The sequence below is a fragment of the Pseudopipra pipra genome, chromosome 9 (genome assembly GCF_036250125.1).
Source record: "Pseudopipra pipra isolate bDixPip1 chromosome 9, bDixPip1.hap1, whole genome shotgun sequence".
Classification (NCBI taxonomy): domain Eukaryota; kingdom Metazoa; phylum Chordata; class Aves; order Passeriformes; family Pipridae; genus Pseudopipra; species Pseudopipra pipra.
Window position 1 is genome coordinate 18556359 of NC_087557.1, and position 19084 is coordinate 18575442.

The following is a 19084-nucleotide window of genomic DNA, read 5'->3' on the forward strand; positions in this document are numbered from 1 at the left end:
CATTCCTTGGACACCTCCAGGGATGGACGAGTCCACCAGCTCCCTGGGCAGCCCCTTCCAGTGCCTGACCACCCTTTCCAGAAAGAAATTCCTCCTGATGTCCAACCTGAACCTCCCTGACACAGCTGAACCTGAACCTGTTAATGTCATTTATTCATTTACCACTGCTGAATAGAGCCTTGGTTAAAGTGTTGCCCGAGCTGCTGATTTTTTTATCTCTATTTCTAAACAAGTTTACAGACACAGGGCAAGCCTAAAGCCAAGGATTTGGGGTTAGATGGGGGAAAAAAGTGATCCCTTGGAAGGAGCAGCTTGGTACCTTAACTTTCGTATGGCTTTGAAAAGACACCCCAGCACTGCTCTCCCTGCTGAGCCTCCCAAGGGGCTTGTTTTTAAGGTGAAATTTTAACATCATTTGTTTGAGACATAAAGCCAGCACACTCCTAATCTGACTTATTGATATCAAATGGCTAAAGGAGACAGGGCCCATCTACTACCCAGACCTAGCAGGGATATTTCTGCCTAACACAAGAAATAAAAGCAGCAATAATTAAAAAAACCTCAAGTATCTCCTTGTTTTCAGGTTAATATAGAAAATAAAAATAGATATTGGAAGCAGCTGCTCTGACAATTTCCCCTTAACTCCTCACACAGCAAATCTGACCCAAGCCAATTAGCAGGAGTGGAAACAAGGATGAGGAGCTGAGGGTTTTAGTAGGACACCTGGTCCCTCTGCCCCTGGAGCTCCTCAGGTCTCCCTGTATTGTTATTTTCTTTGTGTTCATTTTGCAGGAAATCTGGAATAGGTCATTGTTTCAAAGAGACGTTCTTTTTGTTTTCTATATTAAACAGAAATGAGGAGACTGTTCACAAAATGCTGATGGTGGCAGGTGGGGGAAGTGACACTTTAGGGGCCACAGTAGGAGTGGGACTGGGGTCTGGGCAGTACTTACGATGCCATCCCTGTCTGGTGAACCCCTGCAAAGAGCAGAAAGAAACAGAGCTGTGTTAGTGCCCAAACCACACCAATGCTTAATTAACTTCTGGAAATGGTTTTCTTAATGAATCCACAGCAGCAACGGTTGTAATTATGAAATTATCAGCAAACCTGAATTAACTGTCCCACATGCTCCTTGTGAAACCCACCCAGTGGTCTCAGAACCCTCGTCCTCTCGTTATCAAATGACAAATTTTATGTTTTTTAGTGATAAAGTGCTCCTGCTGGTGGTCTGTCCTGACTGAGGAGTTGGGCTGGCTCCTTGCACCCATCCCATGGCCACACCTCTGCTCCAGCTCTACATCCTTTTGCAGAAGACAAAAACCATTTCTACAGTAATTTTGAGAATTTTCTTCTGCCAGAAGGACAGTCCCTTCTCTTTGGAATGGATTTGAAAACTGATGAGGCTCCTCAGGGATCCTAATCCCCAACTGATTATGGGATTTGGGCTCCGTCACAGCAGCTCCACAACCACATTTCAACACTGCCCAGGGGTGCCAAGTTATTTAGCGAAGACAAATGTTTATGGAATCCAGACAGGCTTCTCTACCTCCCATGTGCTCCCGAGTCTTATGCATTGCAAATCTATGGGATTTGCCACCAATTCCTGTCTGACTCAGGGCATCCTAGTAACCCTGTCAGGAGCTGTTTGTTTTAGCAGGGAATAACGCCTTTCCTTGGACTCCTCCAACTCAAACATATCTGCATCCCATCTCTCCAATCTTCTGCTTAATCTCTTTGCACGAAGGCCTTTGAAACTCTTTGGGAGAAGCAAAAATCTCTTCTGCGTCTGTGTTTCCTCCCAGTGTAGGGGATGTCACCTGGTCATATCCTGGCTGGAATTCCTGTGGAGATTATCATTGCTCTTCAGGTGGAGGGAAGAGGTGCAAGAGGGAAGAGGTGCAACACTACAGTGTTGCAGCTCCAGCAGATCCCACATCTCTCCAGGACCAGGCAGCACCTCTGGAGCCACCACCACCACAGTGCCCACCACCAGGACTGGGGGCCGTGGTGGCCTGGCCATGGCAGAGGGTGACGGGGGCCTGTCAGTGCCCGCTACTCTCCCAGTGCCCCCCCCAGCCCCAATGGGGGATTTGGAGAGCGCTCGGAGCCGTCCGGGGCTGTGACCGTGCCGTGACCCCGCGCCTGCTAATCACTGCTGTGCTAATTGCAGTGTCCTCCACAGTGGCCTCTCTGCGAACTCGTTCCCACCCCCAGCACCCCAGGATTCCTTATCTCCCATGCCACCGGCTCCTACAGCCGCTCAGAAGGGCAGGACAGAGCAGGCATGGAAAGTGTGGTACTGGGTAAGGCAGGAGGGAGACCCAGCTGTTTCCCCTTCTTGTGGAAAATCAAAGCAGGCTGATTCCTGCCCATCCTTCTGATAAATTATAGGTGAACCCATACATGGCTGGAGCTCCTGGTTGTCCCACTGATTGCCTGGCTGGTGGATGGATGCCACCATTCCCGGTGACAAGCCACTCTCTGCCAGCCAGAGAACAGCTCAGTGCTGCACAACCCTCTTTTGAGATGTGCTCCATGTCTGCCTATTTTTGGTCCCCTCTTTGCAGCAGACAAAGCCCTGCACCAGACACACCATGGCCCCAGCTGCATGGCCAGGCCTTGCAGATGTCCCTTGCACAAGAAACCTCCAAACCCCCAGCCACCAAGACATAAAACAGCTCAGGAAAACAAATCCAAATGAAATAAAAAAAAACCTTGAAGTGTCTGCTGTGCCAGACATTAAGCACCTGAATGATGCTGCAGATGCAGGAATGGGGCTCCCTGCTGCCTTCCTCCTGCTCTGTTCCCAGGCTATGGGTAGCACAGGCTCCTTTGTCACAATGCTTTGGGACATCTACCCCAAAGCCACAGCAGTGGTGGCCAATCACTGAGGTTGGAAAAGCCCTCCCAGACCATCAAGTCCAACCATTCCCAGCACTGCCACTAACTAACCACATGCCACCACTAACCCATGTCCCCAGGTGCCACATCCACACAGCTTTTAAATCTCTCCAGGGATGGCCACTCCATCACTGCCCTGGGCAGCCTGTTCCAATACCTGACAGCTCTTTCCACAAAGAGATTTCCCCTAATATCCAACTTAAGCTTCTCCTGGTCTGAGATAATGCTATTTTCTCTCATCCTGTCCCTTGTTCCCTGGGAGCAGAGCCCAACCCCTACCTGGCTCCACCCTCCTGTCAGGGAGTTGCAGAGAGTGAGAAGGTCCCCCCTGAGCCTCCTTTTCTTCAGGCTGAGCCCCCCCAGCTCCCTCAGCCACTCCTGGTGCTCCAGACCCTTCTCCAGAACAATCCCTGGACTGGTATCAGCACCCCACCAACAGCTCTGCACCCGCACAGAGTATCCCCTGCCAGACACTGGAAGATCCCCCCCCACATATTTTCCTGGAAAGAAAAATTGTCTCTCACAGCAGAGGCAAAAGATCTTGTGCTCCACCAACCCCCTACTCCACATCATCCCAAGCCTGCCCCAACCACACAGCCCCACTGCCTGCACAAGCATCTGTTTAAATTGAATTGGCATCTATAAAGAGCTCAGCAGACAAGGCAAATTAGTAGTTTGGGCAGAGATTTATCTGCTGAAACTCTCAGAGGAGTAGTTTTCCTCTGATCACCACTCACTGTCACTGTAAACCGCAAACACACAGAGAACCTGCTTGATCATCTCTGCAGCAACACCGAGGAAACCCCTGATTTGTTGGCCCCTGGATGTACAAGGGGAAGCAGCTTCAATGTATTTGTTATTAAACACTTGATCTAATAAATGCCTGGGATGGCCCAGCTTCCTGCCTGTCCTGATACAGTGGCATCCACTCCTCCCTGGCATCATTATACATTAATGTGGTTTATGTCTCATGGACTCACGTGGAATCAGTGTCCTTTTCTTTCTTCCGTATACCAAAGGCCTTCCTGGTACGTTTTTTCAATCCTGTGGGCAGAAGGAACACAAAAGAAATGCAATATTAATACAACACTTCAAGTAAATCCTCCAAAAAGTTCCTTATTCCCTTGCTGGCTGTAATCCATAAATAAGGTTAAACAAGGAAAGAGCCAAACCCCAGAAGCTGCCAGCAGGACTTTGCAGGTTGTGTGTACATTTGCTTATGCCATTTATTTGTTCACTTAACACTTATTAACTTGATCCCAGCGTGTGGGGCTGTATTTCACAGTTAATATTTCTAAGCTTTCTGTCTTAATCACGCCCTCGTGCTGCGTGTGGGCTCTAATGCATGGAGGGGAAACCCCTCTTTGGTGCTAAAAAACGGTTTCAACCATGAGGCTGGTTATCTTCTGTGGTGATTCTTGATCTGCACAGTGCTTAAAATGATGCCTGGTACCAGTAATGCTGGAGCCAGATGGGAAGTGGGAAGTCCTGGAAGCCCCAGAGCCCATCAGGGCACCAGCCACCACCACAACACTTGGAAGCCAGATGGAGGAGAGTGGGTTTCTCCAAGCTTCTCCCTCTTTTTACAGAATCCCAGACTGGTTTGGGTTGGAAGGGATCTTAAAGCTTATTTCATTCCTAGGCAGGGACACCTTCCACTAGTCCAGGTTGCTCATACACCCCCAGCCTATGGGATCCATACATCCCAGCTGCCAAGGGCAACACAAGCAGCTGGAACCCACAGACTCATCCTGCACCTTCATGGACAGTTTCGGTGTTACTATATCCATGCCTTTCATCTTTCCTACTTTCTTCAGGACTCAGATGAGTCATTAATAACAGAGGAACATTCCCATTAATCTCCCCCCGGAATAACTTCATCCTCCAAACTCAAAATAGAACAGGGAAGGCCAAAACCCCCAGAAATGAGTTGTTTAGTCTTATCTGAAGCAGCACCCAATGTGGCTAAATTTTGTAACACAGCCTTCTGCTCAGTTATATAATAGGCCCACCATCTGCTTGAAGTGGTTATGATTGAGGGGGAAAAGGGATATTTAGGAAAGGGAGAACAAAAATGACATTTTCCTTTGGAGATGGCTGTTGGGAGCCAGTGGGAGCAGGTCCCCCACCAAACCCCACTGTCACCGCAGGGCATGCCACTGACTGCCCTGATAGTGAAATCAGAAAGGTCTTCAGGTCAGTGGGGTATGACACAGTGATTTTCCAGGAGTAGAATTTTCCCAGAATTTCAGTGGCTGCAGCTCAGAAGAGCTCGTGTCTCCCCTGACATGGTGAAATGCCCCATCCAGTGGTGCAGGGGCTGAGCCGAGAGCTGTGCACAGAAAGGTACTGCACACTCTGGGCCTCAAATCTCCTTTCAGCTGTTTTTAGTAGCTGAAGGATGATAAAACCTGTCCTGGCAAGGCAATTATTTTAAAAATAATAATAAGATCTTGTCCATGGAGGGAATGCTACATGGAGATACTACGGATTCATTGGAACCTCACAGGACAAGAGATCCACTGACGGAAGAGAAAAAGTGATGGTAAGTGGGACAGACAGCAGAGAAGAGTCAGGGAAGCAGCAGAAAGGCTGAAAGCATGGAAGAAAGCATGAAAGAAAACAGAGTATATATATCCATATGGGGTATAATTCATATTTAATTTACTATTTTTTTTTTTCCTTGGTATAACCAAGAATTGGGATCTGAGAAACAGGAACTACTACTTCAAAATATGTAAAGCTTCATAGTGTTTTCTTGAGAATTACCAGCATCTTATTTTCTACACCAAAGACTTCACACCTCTAGAAGAAAAACAACCCTGTTCTCCCAAATCCAGTCCCTTGCCCTCCATCCCCATGCAGTGGGAGCAGCTGCTGCCTCTGGAGCCCCAAATATTGAGGGGGGGGTCCATGGAGAAAGAGTTACTTGCTCAGGAGGATGGAACTCATAAGCAACACGCCTCTCCAAGAGGAGAGACAGTGTAAATGCTCTTCTAGGAAAACTAAAGAAAAAAATGCTCGAAATTATGATTCTACTTCATCTGTGTAGAGAAAAATATTATCTATAGCCATGGCAGAGACTCAAGACCAAAGTACCTGTGGGGAGGGGGAAAGAAGGAAGGGAGAAGAATAGGGTAAGGGAATAAGAAATAGTCACTATTAAGTTTGATTTTCTTTTGGTTTGGTTGTGTGTGGGTTTTTCAGAGCTGGATTTGAACAACCTGCTTTCCCCACCACACACAAACCTGCAGCTCCTACCAAATCTCTTTGCTGAGTCCAGAGATGTGCTGTTCCATAGCCAAAGGACTCAGGTTTTGGCCCACTTTACTAAAGAAATAACAGCCCTCTCTGCTCAGCAAGACAGAACCAAAGGTAAGAGAAAACTACTGAAAACTTCTGAGCCACATCCAGAGGAAAAATTGAACAGTAAATTAAGTTTTCAGAAGTGAGGGTATAACCACATCAAGCCCCAAACAAATACCCAAACAGCCGTGTCTCAAATGTAGCAGCCTGAATCTACCACCAGTGGTGTATTTGACATGAAAACAGGCATTTTGGTCCATTACAAACCCAGAGATTCCCAATTGCTTCATCCTCTGCAGCAGAAAAGCCACACTGCTTCAGTTCATGTTATTTTTGTTTTTGTCCACTTTATCTGTAATTATTATATGTCTTCATAACATAAAATGCTTTACCTATACCAACCTCTGCATTAAGCACGGTACCAGCCTTTCAGTGGCCTCAATAATGCAGTGAAAAACGGAGCCCTCTGCACACAGCCTTGATAAAGTCATGAATATTTCAACCACTTCCATTTACAAGTCTAATTACAGACCTTATTCTGGAGAAGAAACCGAGGGACACCAGCAAGTGGCAGTTGGGCAGTGATGGCACCACTCCTGTGGCAGCCGAAGGGCTCATCCTGCACCAGCCCAGCCCTGCAGACCACAGAAAGGGTTGTAGCACAAATCCTTCAGGAGACAAGCTCTGCTGCTGCTCCCTGTGCCTGCTGTGGTGCCACCAGGCTCCAGCAACAAAGCCATCACCTTGAAATTTGGGATTGTTCAGCCTGGAGAAGAAAAACCTTAGAGCCCCTTCCAGTGCCTAAAGAGGCTCCAGAAGAGCTGGAGAGGGACTTTGGACAAGGGCCTGGAGGGACAGAACACAGGGAATGGCTTCCCACTGCCAGAGGGCAGGGTTAGATGGGATATTGGAAAGGAATTCTTCCCTGTGAGGGTGGTGAGGCCCTGGCGCAGGTTTCCCAGAGAAGCTGTGGCTGCCCCATCCCTGGAAGTGTCCAAGGCCAGGTTGGACAGGGCTTGGAGCAACCTGTCCCTGCCCATGGCAGGGGGTGGGACTGGATGGGCTTTGAGGTCCCTTCCAATGCAAACCATTTGATGATTCTATGATTACAGTCCTCCACATGCTCACAACAGTTTCTCCCCTTTAGGGAAATAAAAAAAAAATAGTGAGGGAAAAGGGGTGGTGGCCCCACTACAGTTCTATCGCTCGCTGCCAGAGTAGAACATTGTTGGCATCTTGCTGTGGCTCTCAGGAAAAGAGAAATACTTGAAAACAAAAGTGAGCAACAACAATTGTGGACTTGGTCATTGGTTTTGTTTGTTTTTTGTTTTTAAATATATGCTGAAAAATTTGGTCCTTATCAGAAATTTCAGTTGGGAGACACTGGAGGACTGGCAGTGTTTGAGAGCCTAAAACAAAATCACAAATAAGCCTGAACAAAATAAAACATCATAAGTTACTGCTCTGGGATTGTTTTCTCCTACAATAGGACTGTTTGGTCCTGGGTCAAAGTCCCAGGAGGTCGAGCCTTGTAAATAACAGAATTTTGAGATGCAGTACATGTCACCAACCACTGAGGAGTCCAGCTATGGTGGTCTTAGTCACATCAAGGAGATCCAAAGTTTTGTAGTAAAGCCAAGCCCCACCATCAAGCAGAGTCATGCCAAGGAGGAACAGAGAGTTGGCACCACACTCAGTCTTGTTCCTGCTCAGCCTGGGGTGACTCCTGGGCTGGCACGTGGCTGATGGGAGAGGGACCAGGGCAGCCAGGAAGCTGGAGCAGATGGAGATGGGCACCTGCAGGAGATTGTGGATTTGGAGCTGTGCTGGATGGACATCTAGAACAGCTATGTTGGGGTCCAAGTGCCTACCCAGGAATGGAAATGCAGTGGTGAGGGATCTCCACTCCAAAGGACAGATGCAACACAAGATCCTGTGGTTGACTCAAAAATACAGTCAGATTTCCAATGTGACAGTAATTAAGTCTCTGATCAGGTTGTGGCAAACTTTGCCTAAGGAGATTTTGAATTAACAGCCAACACATTTCTAAAAACAAACACCATATTCCAGCTATGAGATGTGAAGTAATTAGAGGAAGTCCTGTGGCCACTTCTGGGTTTGTGGCTGCTGACATGTGTCCAGTGTCCATCCCAATGTACCAACAGGGGTTCGAGCTCCCAAGACCTGCACATCTTGCCCCTTCCTGTGGGTCTGCACTTCCTTCCCTTTGCAAACTCTCCAAATACCCATTTGCAGTAGTTGGGGCCAGGAGTTCAAAATGCCAGAGCCCTGGAGTCAAAACCCACTCTTTGCAGACCCTCAGCACAGTGAGGGAGAACACACTGGCTGATTTGGAATCACAGAACCATTTAGGTTGGAAAATCCCTCCAAGATAAAGTCCAACCATTCCCCCAGCACTGCCAAGGCCACCACTAACCCATGTCCCCAAGCGCCACATCCACATGGCTTTTAAATCCCTCCAGGGATGGGGACTCCACCACTGCCCTGGGCAGCTGTTCCAACACTTGACAACCCTTTTAGCAAAGAAATTTTTCCTAATATCCAACCTGAACCTTCCTCGCATTTCAATATACCCAGATAAAAAAAACCTTTGCCTGGGCATTAGTCCAACCCCTTCATTTCTCAGGCAGTTCAAATACCTCATGTACCTGCAGCTCAGGAACTAGACCCCAGCCCCTAACTGCAGCCTCAGGATGTGGGAATACACCCCAAACCATGGAAATGTACTTATATTCCATATATAAATGGAATAAATATCACAGAGCAAGGCCCAAGCCCAAAGCAAAGCTTTGCTGGGCCAGCAGCTAAAGGCTGTCCTTAAAATCGAGGGCAGCATCAGCAGGATGCATCCCAATAAACAGGGCATCAATTCATCCTCCTGCAAAGGAGCTGAGCATCCCAGAACTGTTTAATATCAGAAGGCTGCAAATTGGTGCTCACAGGTTACTCACCAACCTCAGTGAAGCAGCTGCAGGAATCTCTCACCGCCTACTTTCCCCAAAGATTAGATTTTTAATATCAGCTCTGAGATCCCGAGTGTGCAGCAACTGAGGGCCACGGGACAAACATCTCCTCCAATACTATCAAGGAATTAAAGCTGGAGACAGTTGTGGCTTTCATTCCTGGCTGGCACAGACACAGGAACACCAGATGCGCCTCCAAAGGTTGCTGTGCTATTTAAGAAGCTGTCCAGGACAGGCTCTCCCTCCCAAATGACACTTAGATTTCTATTTTTAGGGGGATTTTGGTGTATAAAGAAAGGGAGGTGACAGTGCTCCTTGCAGAGGCAGGAGGGCACTGGGCTCACACAGCACATCCGGGGGAACCCGCATACATTATATGTACAAATATATATTAATACATTTTTAAATATAGCTAAATATGAATACCCCATGTTGGTATTCCCCCCGAAGAAAAAAATCTCACTGTAAACTTCTCCTTTTCTTCATGAGGCTTTGCCGTTCCATCTGCTCCTCAGCCAACAGCCTGTCCTATCTCACAGCCCAGTTGTAAAAGGCATCTTCTTAAAATCCATCACCTCCACACACACCACAGACTCCCAGCAACTACTGTGACAATATTTATGGAAAACCCACCAACTTCGGTGTTGTACTGTTTATGCAGAACACAAGGACTTATTAAACCCACCTAAACCCTTGCCTGGGTGTGACACTAAAACAACTGTTCAGCCACCCCACTGCAGGGACATCTGTGACCCTCCAACTCCCACTCCCAATTTCCCAGGAGGAAAACGGGAGACCTGGGCTGTCAGGGTGGCTTTTGTCACTTGTGTGATGAAGGAGCCACTTCCTTGGGGACAAGGTACAACTCTGGGCAAGCTACCAGGGAAAAGTATCACTTGCCCTGAATTTGCTTCTCCAACCCAAAATTTGCAATATTCACATTTGCATATGATGAGGATTTACACCCAAAATGAAGCCTGACAAGACACTTCTCTCCAGTTCCCTTACTGTCCTGTTCCTCCCACGATCTGCCAAATGAGCACCTTGATTTTAAAGCAGTGATTAACCGTGGAACTAAAAATAGAAGCAGGAGACATGACCCAAAGAAAGGTTTAATTTCCAGGCAGGGCTTGAAAAAAAACTGACAGAGCTTCTTCCACCTGTCTGTGTCCCTGCAGAGGAGCTTGAGGTCCCCAGGTGAAAGGAGCCAGGTAAACATGAAGCAGAAATGACCTTACTATTAATTACTTATGCAGTATAAATTATCTTCTTATTAATAAACTTAAACAGTCTCCTTAAGCACTCAAAGTCAGGTTGGATCGGGCTTGGAGCATCTTGGACTAGTGGAAGATGGAACAAGATGAGCTTTAAGGTCCCTCCCAACCCAAACCATTCTAGGATTATTGATCAGCTCTAATAACAAGGTGCATCTTCAATGATTTCTACAAATCCAACTGTAGAAAACCCAATATATTTGTGGGGCTGCATGAAATCCTTGAGGCACCTGAAGCAGGTGACAAGGGCAGGATGTGAAACTCCATTCTCCTCATCCCAACCCACCCTAAACCTCCCTGCAAGATTATTTCCAGGCATACTACACGTGATACTAATCTCTAGCTGATGTTTTAAATTCCCTGCAATACGTGGGTGGAGAACTTTAAGAGATTTTTTTTCCCCCCAATACATCACTAAACAAACCCCTCAAAATACACACAAAAAGAATCATAGCTTAAACACCAAGAAAGATGTGCCAGTGTTATGAGTGCTTTTCCAAGGCTGGGATAGGCAAGGAACGGCTCTCAGATAATACAGGAGGATTTTTTCAGCACTGGTATCTCACTGCTTTCAAACATTATCATCATTATCAGTGTAAACAGGGACGTGGGAGGGAATTTCCCCTTCCCACCCCTGCAGCAAAGCCCACTGGCGCCAGGGGAGGGGATGGGGATTTATAGGACAGGGTAGGAATTCCATGCCTGCTCCTGAAGGACCATCCCAAAATCTCTGGCTCTCAGGAAAGCACACACTCTAAAATAAAAAACCACCTACAACTAAACTGGAGATTAAAAATAAATCATTCTGTGAGGCTGCAAGTGCAAAAAACCAGCAGCTGTAACTACTGCCAGCCTTGATCCTCTTCCATTCACACAGATGAAGCAAAAGAACATTTGGAAGCCCCCAGAAACATCAGTCTGCAAGTGAATTTTGGTTAAAAACAAAGAGCTGATGCTACTCAATAGCTGGCAAGGCAAACAGGGCCCCACTTTGTGCTCCTGCACTGCACGTGAGCAACTCGCTCCTCTAATAAACCACCTGCACAGCATCCAGAGATTGCCTTTTTCCTACCAAACATGTAAAAATTTAAATATACTGAATGAAATTAAAAAAAAAAAAAAAAAAAGAAAGAAAATAACTGGCTAGCAGGGAAAATGGGAATGCTACCAGACATGAGCTTTGCTGGCAGTCCAGGCAGGGAGATGGCCAGCATCCCACCCCCATCGCTTCCCAAAGGCAGATGGATCCTTAGTGACAGGTTTTGGGCATCCAAACAGTTCCAGGTCACTGGTTTAGGGTGGAGCTCTGCCTTCCCCTCCTTTCCACTTTTTCCTGCACGTTGCTCCTCTCCCATCCCAGTGGTGGGTCGGGGTCCACCAACCATGTTTTTCCACCTTTAACAGAATACCCTGGAATGGAGGTTCAAGGTGACTAAACACCTGATTTAACCTGTGGTTTTTTTCTACAATGTCTTTAAAATCTGAGTAAGGCCAATGAATCATGCAGAAAGTTTCTGCCTTGGCAGAGAAACCCAAATTACTATGTTTGGGCAGCAGTTCGAGATGCCCAAGGGCACATTTTAAACTGGGGCTCACTTCAAGGAGGAGTTTTGCAGACCTGCATCACATGAAGCAGTTGAGTTTTCCCATATTTTCTATCCTTTCTTCTCAAAATAAAACTCTGTTGGCATTTTGCTTCCACCCCTCCATTCCACTGAACATTTCAGGTGCAAGGGAAACCTCAGGTTTTGCCACCTTGCCCATGTTTTGGTTTAAACTCTCAACACCACCACGTTGGCACCATCCGGGTTTTAACTGGCAAGTACCACCAGCCCCAGTACAAAACATTTTCCAAATTCAGAGGGTTTGGGTGGGGCCTTTGTGAATTTTGCACGGCAGCCATTGCTCCTTCCTCTCCCTTAGCAGGAAGGGACATACTGCCAGTGGACTAGAGCTGAAAAACCCAAACCAGCTCAGTGGGAAGGGTTTGAATGCCTGAAAAAAGGAATTATTTGGGTTTCTTTCCCCCAATTAAATAGAGGTTGATGAACAAATTCAACCTGTGTTGATTGGGATGCTCTTCTGGCCCAGGCCTATCCCAGAGTGTACAAGACATCTCTGGGAGCACCACAACATGGTGTGGGAGCACATCACCATCCCCTGAGCAGCTCTGGGCTGGACACACTGGCCCTGTGTCCTGCTATTGAACCCTCAAAACCAAGAGCTACAGAGCTCCCTCTCATTCCTGTTCCAACTTTTTACTTCCCAAGCCCCCATTTCCACATATCTCATCCTTGGGAACTCAACGCCCCCTGCGTCAGCCCTTCAAACACAACCCAAAAGGCTTCATGCACATCTTTGAACTTGAGAAGTGGTGGGATGTCATCCCTTTGCCCACTTTGGGCTACAAGGGGAGCTAAGCCACTGGCTTAGCCTCAGCATCACCCTTTGCTGGGCATGACAGAAGGGTCAAAAAATCTTCTCCTGCATCCACAAAAAACTACTTTCCTCACCAATGCCAGGCCTGTCAGTTCAGCAGAAGGTTCCAGCAGATCCCCCTTCCACCTCAGAGGACAGAGATGGAGATGCCCAACCACACCACAGTCCTGACTTTCTTTGCAAGCTCAAGCTCAGTCATGGGTTTCTGCTCAAAAAGCATGTTGAAAAATACAGGTCCTAATTTAGTGTTTATGGGCTCCATGTATTTTCCAGGGTGATTTTGTCAACCATGCCTGAATTTTTGTTCACAGCCAGCAGAAGGTTTGAGGCATTCTCAAAAACCAAATTTTTCTACCAGGTCATTTCCTTACTGAGTCCCACAGACAACACTGAGCACATTCAAATACACCATTTACTGAAACAAGATCACCTAAAATATAATAAAGTCAATTTTCTTGCCTAATCAAGAAAAAGACTTTTTAATGTGACATTAGATGCCCCTGGTCCCAATTCTATCTGTTCAGCACAATGAAAATAAAAGGCTGGAGACAACCGGTGCTAAAAGGTGATTCAAGAAGGTTTTTATCATTTTGGATGTGACCAGTCATAGAACCCCAGAATGGTTTAGGTTGGGAAGGACCTTAAAGCTCATCTTATTCCACCTCCTGCCATGGGCAGGGACACCTTCCACTATCCCAGATTGCTCCAAGCCCTGTCCAACCTGGCCTTGGACACTTCCAGGGATGGGACATCCTGAGTGACCAAACTTCCCAGAAAGAGGTGCGAAGAGCCTGAAGAAGAGAGTTACAGAGAAATTCCCACTCTGAGAAGGCTTCTCCCCAGCAGAGATCTGGTTTGGGGTCTGGAAAAACACAGGGACCATCTCCCATGGAAGAAGAAACCACCCTCTCCAAAATACCCTTGGCTGCTCCCATTTGCCACGTCATTGTCTAATTTCTCCACACATTGTGGAGCTTCTGGCTGAGTGACATGGTGCAGCAGTGATTTCAAAACTTAATTAAGCTGTGTAAATGCCTTCAGTACACTGGAGAAGCAACAGAGGGATTAAAAAAGGAGACAAACTTGTTCTTGTGCTCGGCTGTTCACCTCGATGACACACCCAGCGCATTTCCGAGGACTGGAGAGTTGTTTTTTAATCAAAGGGAACATCTAAACACCTCTCACATCTACAGCCACACATGCAGGGGCCTCTCCCAGCACATGATGGGGTTTAATCCCCATGCCCAAAACCTTCTTTCCATGTGTTCAGGCAAGGCCAAGCACAGAAAGCCTATCCCCAGTGCAGATGGTGGGCAATGGCAACACTCATTCACCCCCGGGACATGGAGGGGGAGGACCATCCTCTTCTGGTGGCTCAGACACCACACAGCACAGGTTTGGTTTCCTCCCAGCAAGGACTGGGTTCTTAAAACAGCATCCACAGTTATTTTAGATATCGTTGTGATTTTTAATCATAAAGTGAAAAACGTACTCTTTCCCCCCATCTACCAAGAGAACGAAGAAATATTCCATATAAATGAGTATAAGGACCATATCCAGTAAAAATTGCTCATTCTGCACCATTCCCAATGAGCCAAATCACCTTCTTTCCAAAGAAGAGGATCCAAAACCAGCTGAGCCAGGTTCATCCTGCTGGCCCTGGGTGATGCTGAGTGGCCTCACACCCTGCACTATCACAGTCTAGCTCCACCCTGCACTTCCAGCACAGTGTCCAACATTTTGGCCAGACAAGTAATTTAAATAATTCATTATAATAATAAAACCCCTTTAAGATATTTACTGTAGGGAACTCCCAGCATTTTGTATGGGTTTAAAAGTTTCAGATCAAATTAAACTGAGCATGTTAAAACCATTCTTATATTAAAATAAATCACCTCTGAGAAGTGCATTGGTTCAGTAGGATCTTGGATAGAAGTTCCACTCTTCCACAAATACAACCAGCTTCCAACCATTTAAAACTCATCAAAAGCAGTAATCATTTCTTCTAATTTTCTCATTTCCATTCTAGGTTCTCGTATGCATCAAGTAGTTGAGGAACAACATCTCAAGCAGTTTAATAAGTCAGTTTTTATGACTAGTATTTTTTTTTTTCCAAGTGCAAGACTGGTTCATGAAAGGTGATTCCACCTCTGCCAGAGCACAACAAGCTGGATGCCACCTCCACTATGGGGCTGGGCACCTCCTGCCAGCCCCCACCTGCCTCAGCTACGGTGGCCAAAGCTCCTGCACAGCAGCACATTGTGGGCATTCCATAAGCAAGGCAAAAATCCTCAAGGAATAAAAATAAAACAAACAAACAAACAAAAAGACAACAAAAAACCCCACCCCAAAACAAAACACCCAAATCCCAAAAGAACCTAAAAAGACCAAGTGACTTCCCCCAACCAGCCTCAGAACTAATTAAATAACCCAAAACAAGGTTATAACAGACCAATTTCAATTTATCTGCATTAATTCCTTCATAAATACAGGAATTTTTGAGAGAAGCCACGTTGTTAATGACATATTCTCTACAATACCCTGTTCTTGCCCAGGCTGTGCCTGGTTCCCAACGTGCCGTGTCTGTCGGCACGGTAGGATGAGTTTGATAGCACGGGCTAAGATTAAAATCTCTTTTGCTAATCAGTATTAGAGAAGACACTGAAGGCACTTCCTCATATCAAAGGACAACCAAACTCATTTTCTTAAGACAAAAAAAAAAACCCAGGGAGAAGCCATTCCTGTGTGTCCACACATGGCCATGACTACACCCGAATTCCCAAGATTAGGTAAATATTTTAAACCAATACAATAAGTCCTGGTTTCGTGAAGCCTGACGCCTTTCCAGGTTAATTCGAGCAGGGCAGCAGACCCTGATTTCCAGGGGCACACCAAGAGGCAGCCCGATTTCTGCCTGTCATCTCGGGAAGGCCGGGAGCTGCCTGGTTCATGTGCTGGCAGCGCCGCAAGCCCGAGGTTGGATGTGGTTCTGCCGAGACAGGCCCTGCTGCTGCCACCAACGGGCCATAAAACCAAAAAAATATAGATATTCTGATCTCCTTGGCCCTGAAGTATCTATTCTACTAAAAAAAAAATGCAATTAAAGTAATCCCTTCCTGCATTTTACTCCATAAGGCATTAAAAAAAAATGATAAAAAAAAAAAGAGCTTTACATACGGTCGAGACAGACGGCATTGGATAAAATTCCTGTAATGCCCAGAGGCTTTTCCCACACAGGATCAGACACAGTCTCCCAACGCTCCCTGAAGCATCTTGTGCCTGAGCCCATATTTCCTTCACATTTCCTTTTTTATTCCAATAAGCCTCAACCCAACACCCACCCCCCTTCCCCAGAGCCTGCATCTCCAAACCAGTGCCACGACATTGCAAAAATCACTTTAACTTCCAATTTCCTTGTTTCCTACTGAAATGATGCTCCTCCATCCAGCTAAAAACACCAAACTCCATCAGGATGCACAGCCAGGTCTGAAAACACCCAAATTCATCCTCTGTGCATCACGTCAGGCTGAGAACCAGGGTTTCCAGGCAGAGGATAAAATAATCCTTACAGGATCCCCAATTCCGGCCAACCCACCCTGATCTGGGCTCTGGAGGAACCAGCAGGTCCATGGATAACTGAGTCTTTGCACACCCTGAGCTGCCTACACAGGGCTGGGGATGGAATTGCAAATAATCTGATGGGCTTGATATTATATCACCATCCGCCAGCTCCCCGGCAGCAGGCAGGGAGCTCTGGCTGGGCTGGGATTAGGGGGAGGGGAGGATTTAATTTTTATTATTATTATTATTATTATTTTATTTAGGAAAGAGAAAGGATCCTCATGCACAGGTTCAGTGCATCCTCCACCGTGGCTTCACAAACTCCAGCCATCCCAAAAGACACGCTCAGCTCATCACCTACCTTCCATCATGGTGGCAGAATTGCATTCCTCAATTTCCAAGGAGCCTGAAAAAATACAGGAGAATACGATCCCGGTTACCAGCCACTCAACGTCAGCCCTTCGCCAACCAAACGCCTCCGACGCCGGGCTCGGTTCGCTGCCAGAATATCACGGAGGATAAAGCAGGAATGCTGGCGCTAAGGGCAGGCCATGGATGCTGCTGTGCCTGTATCACCTCCAGGATCGCATCACGGAGGATGCTGAGAGAAAGGGAGGACGAGCCGGGCTCGGCTCCGGCGCAGCCGATGCCTCCCGCCCCGCACCTCCTCACATGCGCGCTCGCTCCCGACACACCCCCCGGGAACACACCAACCTATTTCCCATATTTTTCCCCCCCACTTTCACCAAAAGCATAACCCCTCTCCTACCTCGTGACGCACTTCCCCTCCCTTAATCCTATTGCAGCGGCCGGGGGAGCCAGATTAATTACCGGGCGCTGTCAGATTAGGAGCGTGCGGGGAGCCCGGCTGGGAATAGGGGGAGAATAAATCAATCCCGGCTGGATAAGGCAGCGGAGCTCGCTCCGGCACAAGGGCTGTGAGCGCGGGTGCTGGGCCCTCCTCGCCTCTCCCGCAGCCATTCAAGGGAGAAATCCATCGGCTGACGTCACATCGCCAGCAATTAGCCCCGAAAGGATGATGCGGGAAGAAATTTCTCCCCGACTGCCTCCTAACAGCGCCCGGGAATTAATTTCGCATGAAGAGAAGCCTAAGCATCTCCGGAGCGAGGAACAAAAGCGGCTGGGGAGGGAGCGGGGGGGGCTGCAAGAGCCGAGCCAGGCTCTGCCTGGGGACCCTCCATGTCCCCTCATCAGACGAGGAGATGCCACCCAGCACCACCCTGCCACCCCATTTCTCTGCCAGCCACAGCATCCAGCCTCCCCGAGCCCCTGCCAGCCCCGACGGGGTGTGCGACCCTCGCCACCTTCAAAACAGTTCTCAGAGCTGCTGCAGGAGCAGGGGGAGCCCGGCTGGAGGCACGGGCAATGCCAATGTAGGAGTTATTGGGACACTACCGGGATTATCCAAGGAAATGCAAGATCTTTAACCAACTCCAAGAGTCCAAGCTTTTTTTGTTTGATTGGGTTTTTTGAGTTTTTTCTTGTTTGTTTGTTTTGGGTTTTGGATTTTTCCCCCCTTTTTTTTTTTGTTATTGTTTTTGTGGTTTTGTTTGGTTTTTTTGCTGGCAGGAAAGATACTGTAAAACTCACTCTTGTCCTGAAGCAGTTCCCACTCTTGGCTGCAGGAGCAGAAGGTGCATCTTTGGCATCCTTATCCCAAAGAGCACCCACTGCTGCAAGGGACAGCAGGGAAAGCCTCATCCCAGGGGACAACCAGGATCTCTCTCCGAGGGCACTACCGCATTCTGGCGCCCGGCAAAACCCGGGATTAGGACCATCAACACCAACCTGCCTGATGGATGAGCTGCCTCCCCCTCTCTGCTGCCTGCTGGGCACAACAGTGGCGTTTTAGGGACAACCAGCCCGTTTCAGCGCACTCAAATGTGGCTTTTCAACGTGACCTTGTATCAGTAATGGAAACTTCACTTCTGCCTCTCACTGCACATCAGCATCTTTAGGATCGTCCCAGTCAGCCACATGTGTTTCTCAGGGCTTCACTCACAAACAGGGAGAGCAATACTCACATAATTTTCCCCATTAAAACAAAAAACTGCATTAAAAAAAAATCAGTTCCCCCCCATCACCCCGCACATTTTTCTGCAATTAAAAAAACCCTAAATATTTTTCCACCTTTAAAAATTAATCTAAAAGCCAAGCACCTCCAAGGGTGAGGAGATGTGCTTCAGCACCACAACAGGGTCTCCAGATCAAGTGTCTCCAGCACAGCCCTCACCCACCCCAGCTGGTGAGAAATGCCACAGCACCCGGAAAAGGGATGGGATTATTTAACAGATGGTTCCTTAATCCACACAAGGAGCTCCTGTGACCTGCCTGCACTGCCTGTGCTTCCAGCACAGGGAAGGGTGCCCAGTGCTTTCAGGAATTCCAGTTGTAATCCCAGGGCAAGCAAAAAGCACTGAATGTCAGCCTGCTATCCCCTGAGCCCAACTCCAGAACTCCCCAAGGAGCCAGGCTGGCACACATGGCAGGATGCCCCAGTGATGAGCACACACCTGCAGTGTCCAAACCCCTCCTGGACACACCAAAATAACTTATCTTCCAAAACTTCATACAGCTGCTGCACAGCAGGGCACAGT

General features: G+C 47.6%; 1 protein-coding gene across 8 annotated transcripts in view; it reads right to left on the minus strand.

Annotated features, from left to right (window-relative positions):
• The window catches only part of SGIP1 (SH3GL interacting endocytic adaptor 1), a 54760-nt gene extending 37357 nt beyond the window's left edge, over window positions 1-17403 (minus strand). For 3 of the 8 annotated variants that reach the window (XM_064664915.1, XM_064664911.1, XM_064664907.1), the window contains exons 1-3: window positions 16828-17132; window positions 3883-3946; window positions 954-978 (exon numbers count right to left, since the gene is read on the minus strand). In XM_064664915.1, coding sequence (XP_064520985.1) covers window positions 954-978; window positions 3883-3946; window positions 16828-16837 — 99 coding nt within the window. In that variant the 5' untranslated portion in view covers window positions 16838-17132. Of the gene's footprint in view, window positions 1-953; window positions 979-3882; window positions 3947-16827; window positions 17134-17235 lie in introns of those variants that run through there. The other 5 variants (XM_064664910.1, XM_064664914.1, XM_064664913.1 and 2 more) reach the window with 3 other exon arrangements.
• Between the last annotated feature and the right edge of the window lie 1681 nt (window positions 17404-19084).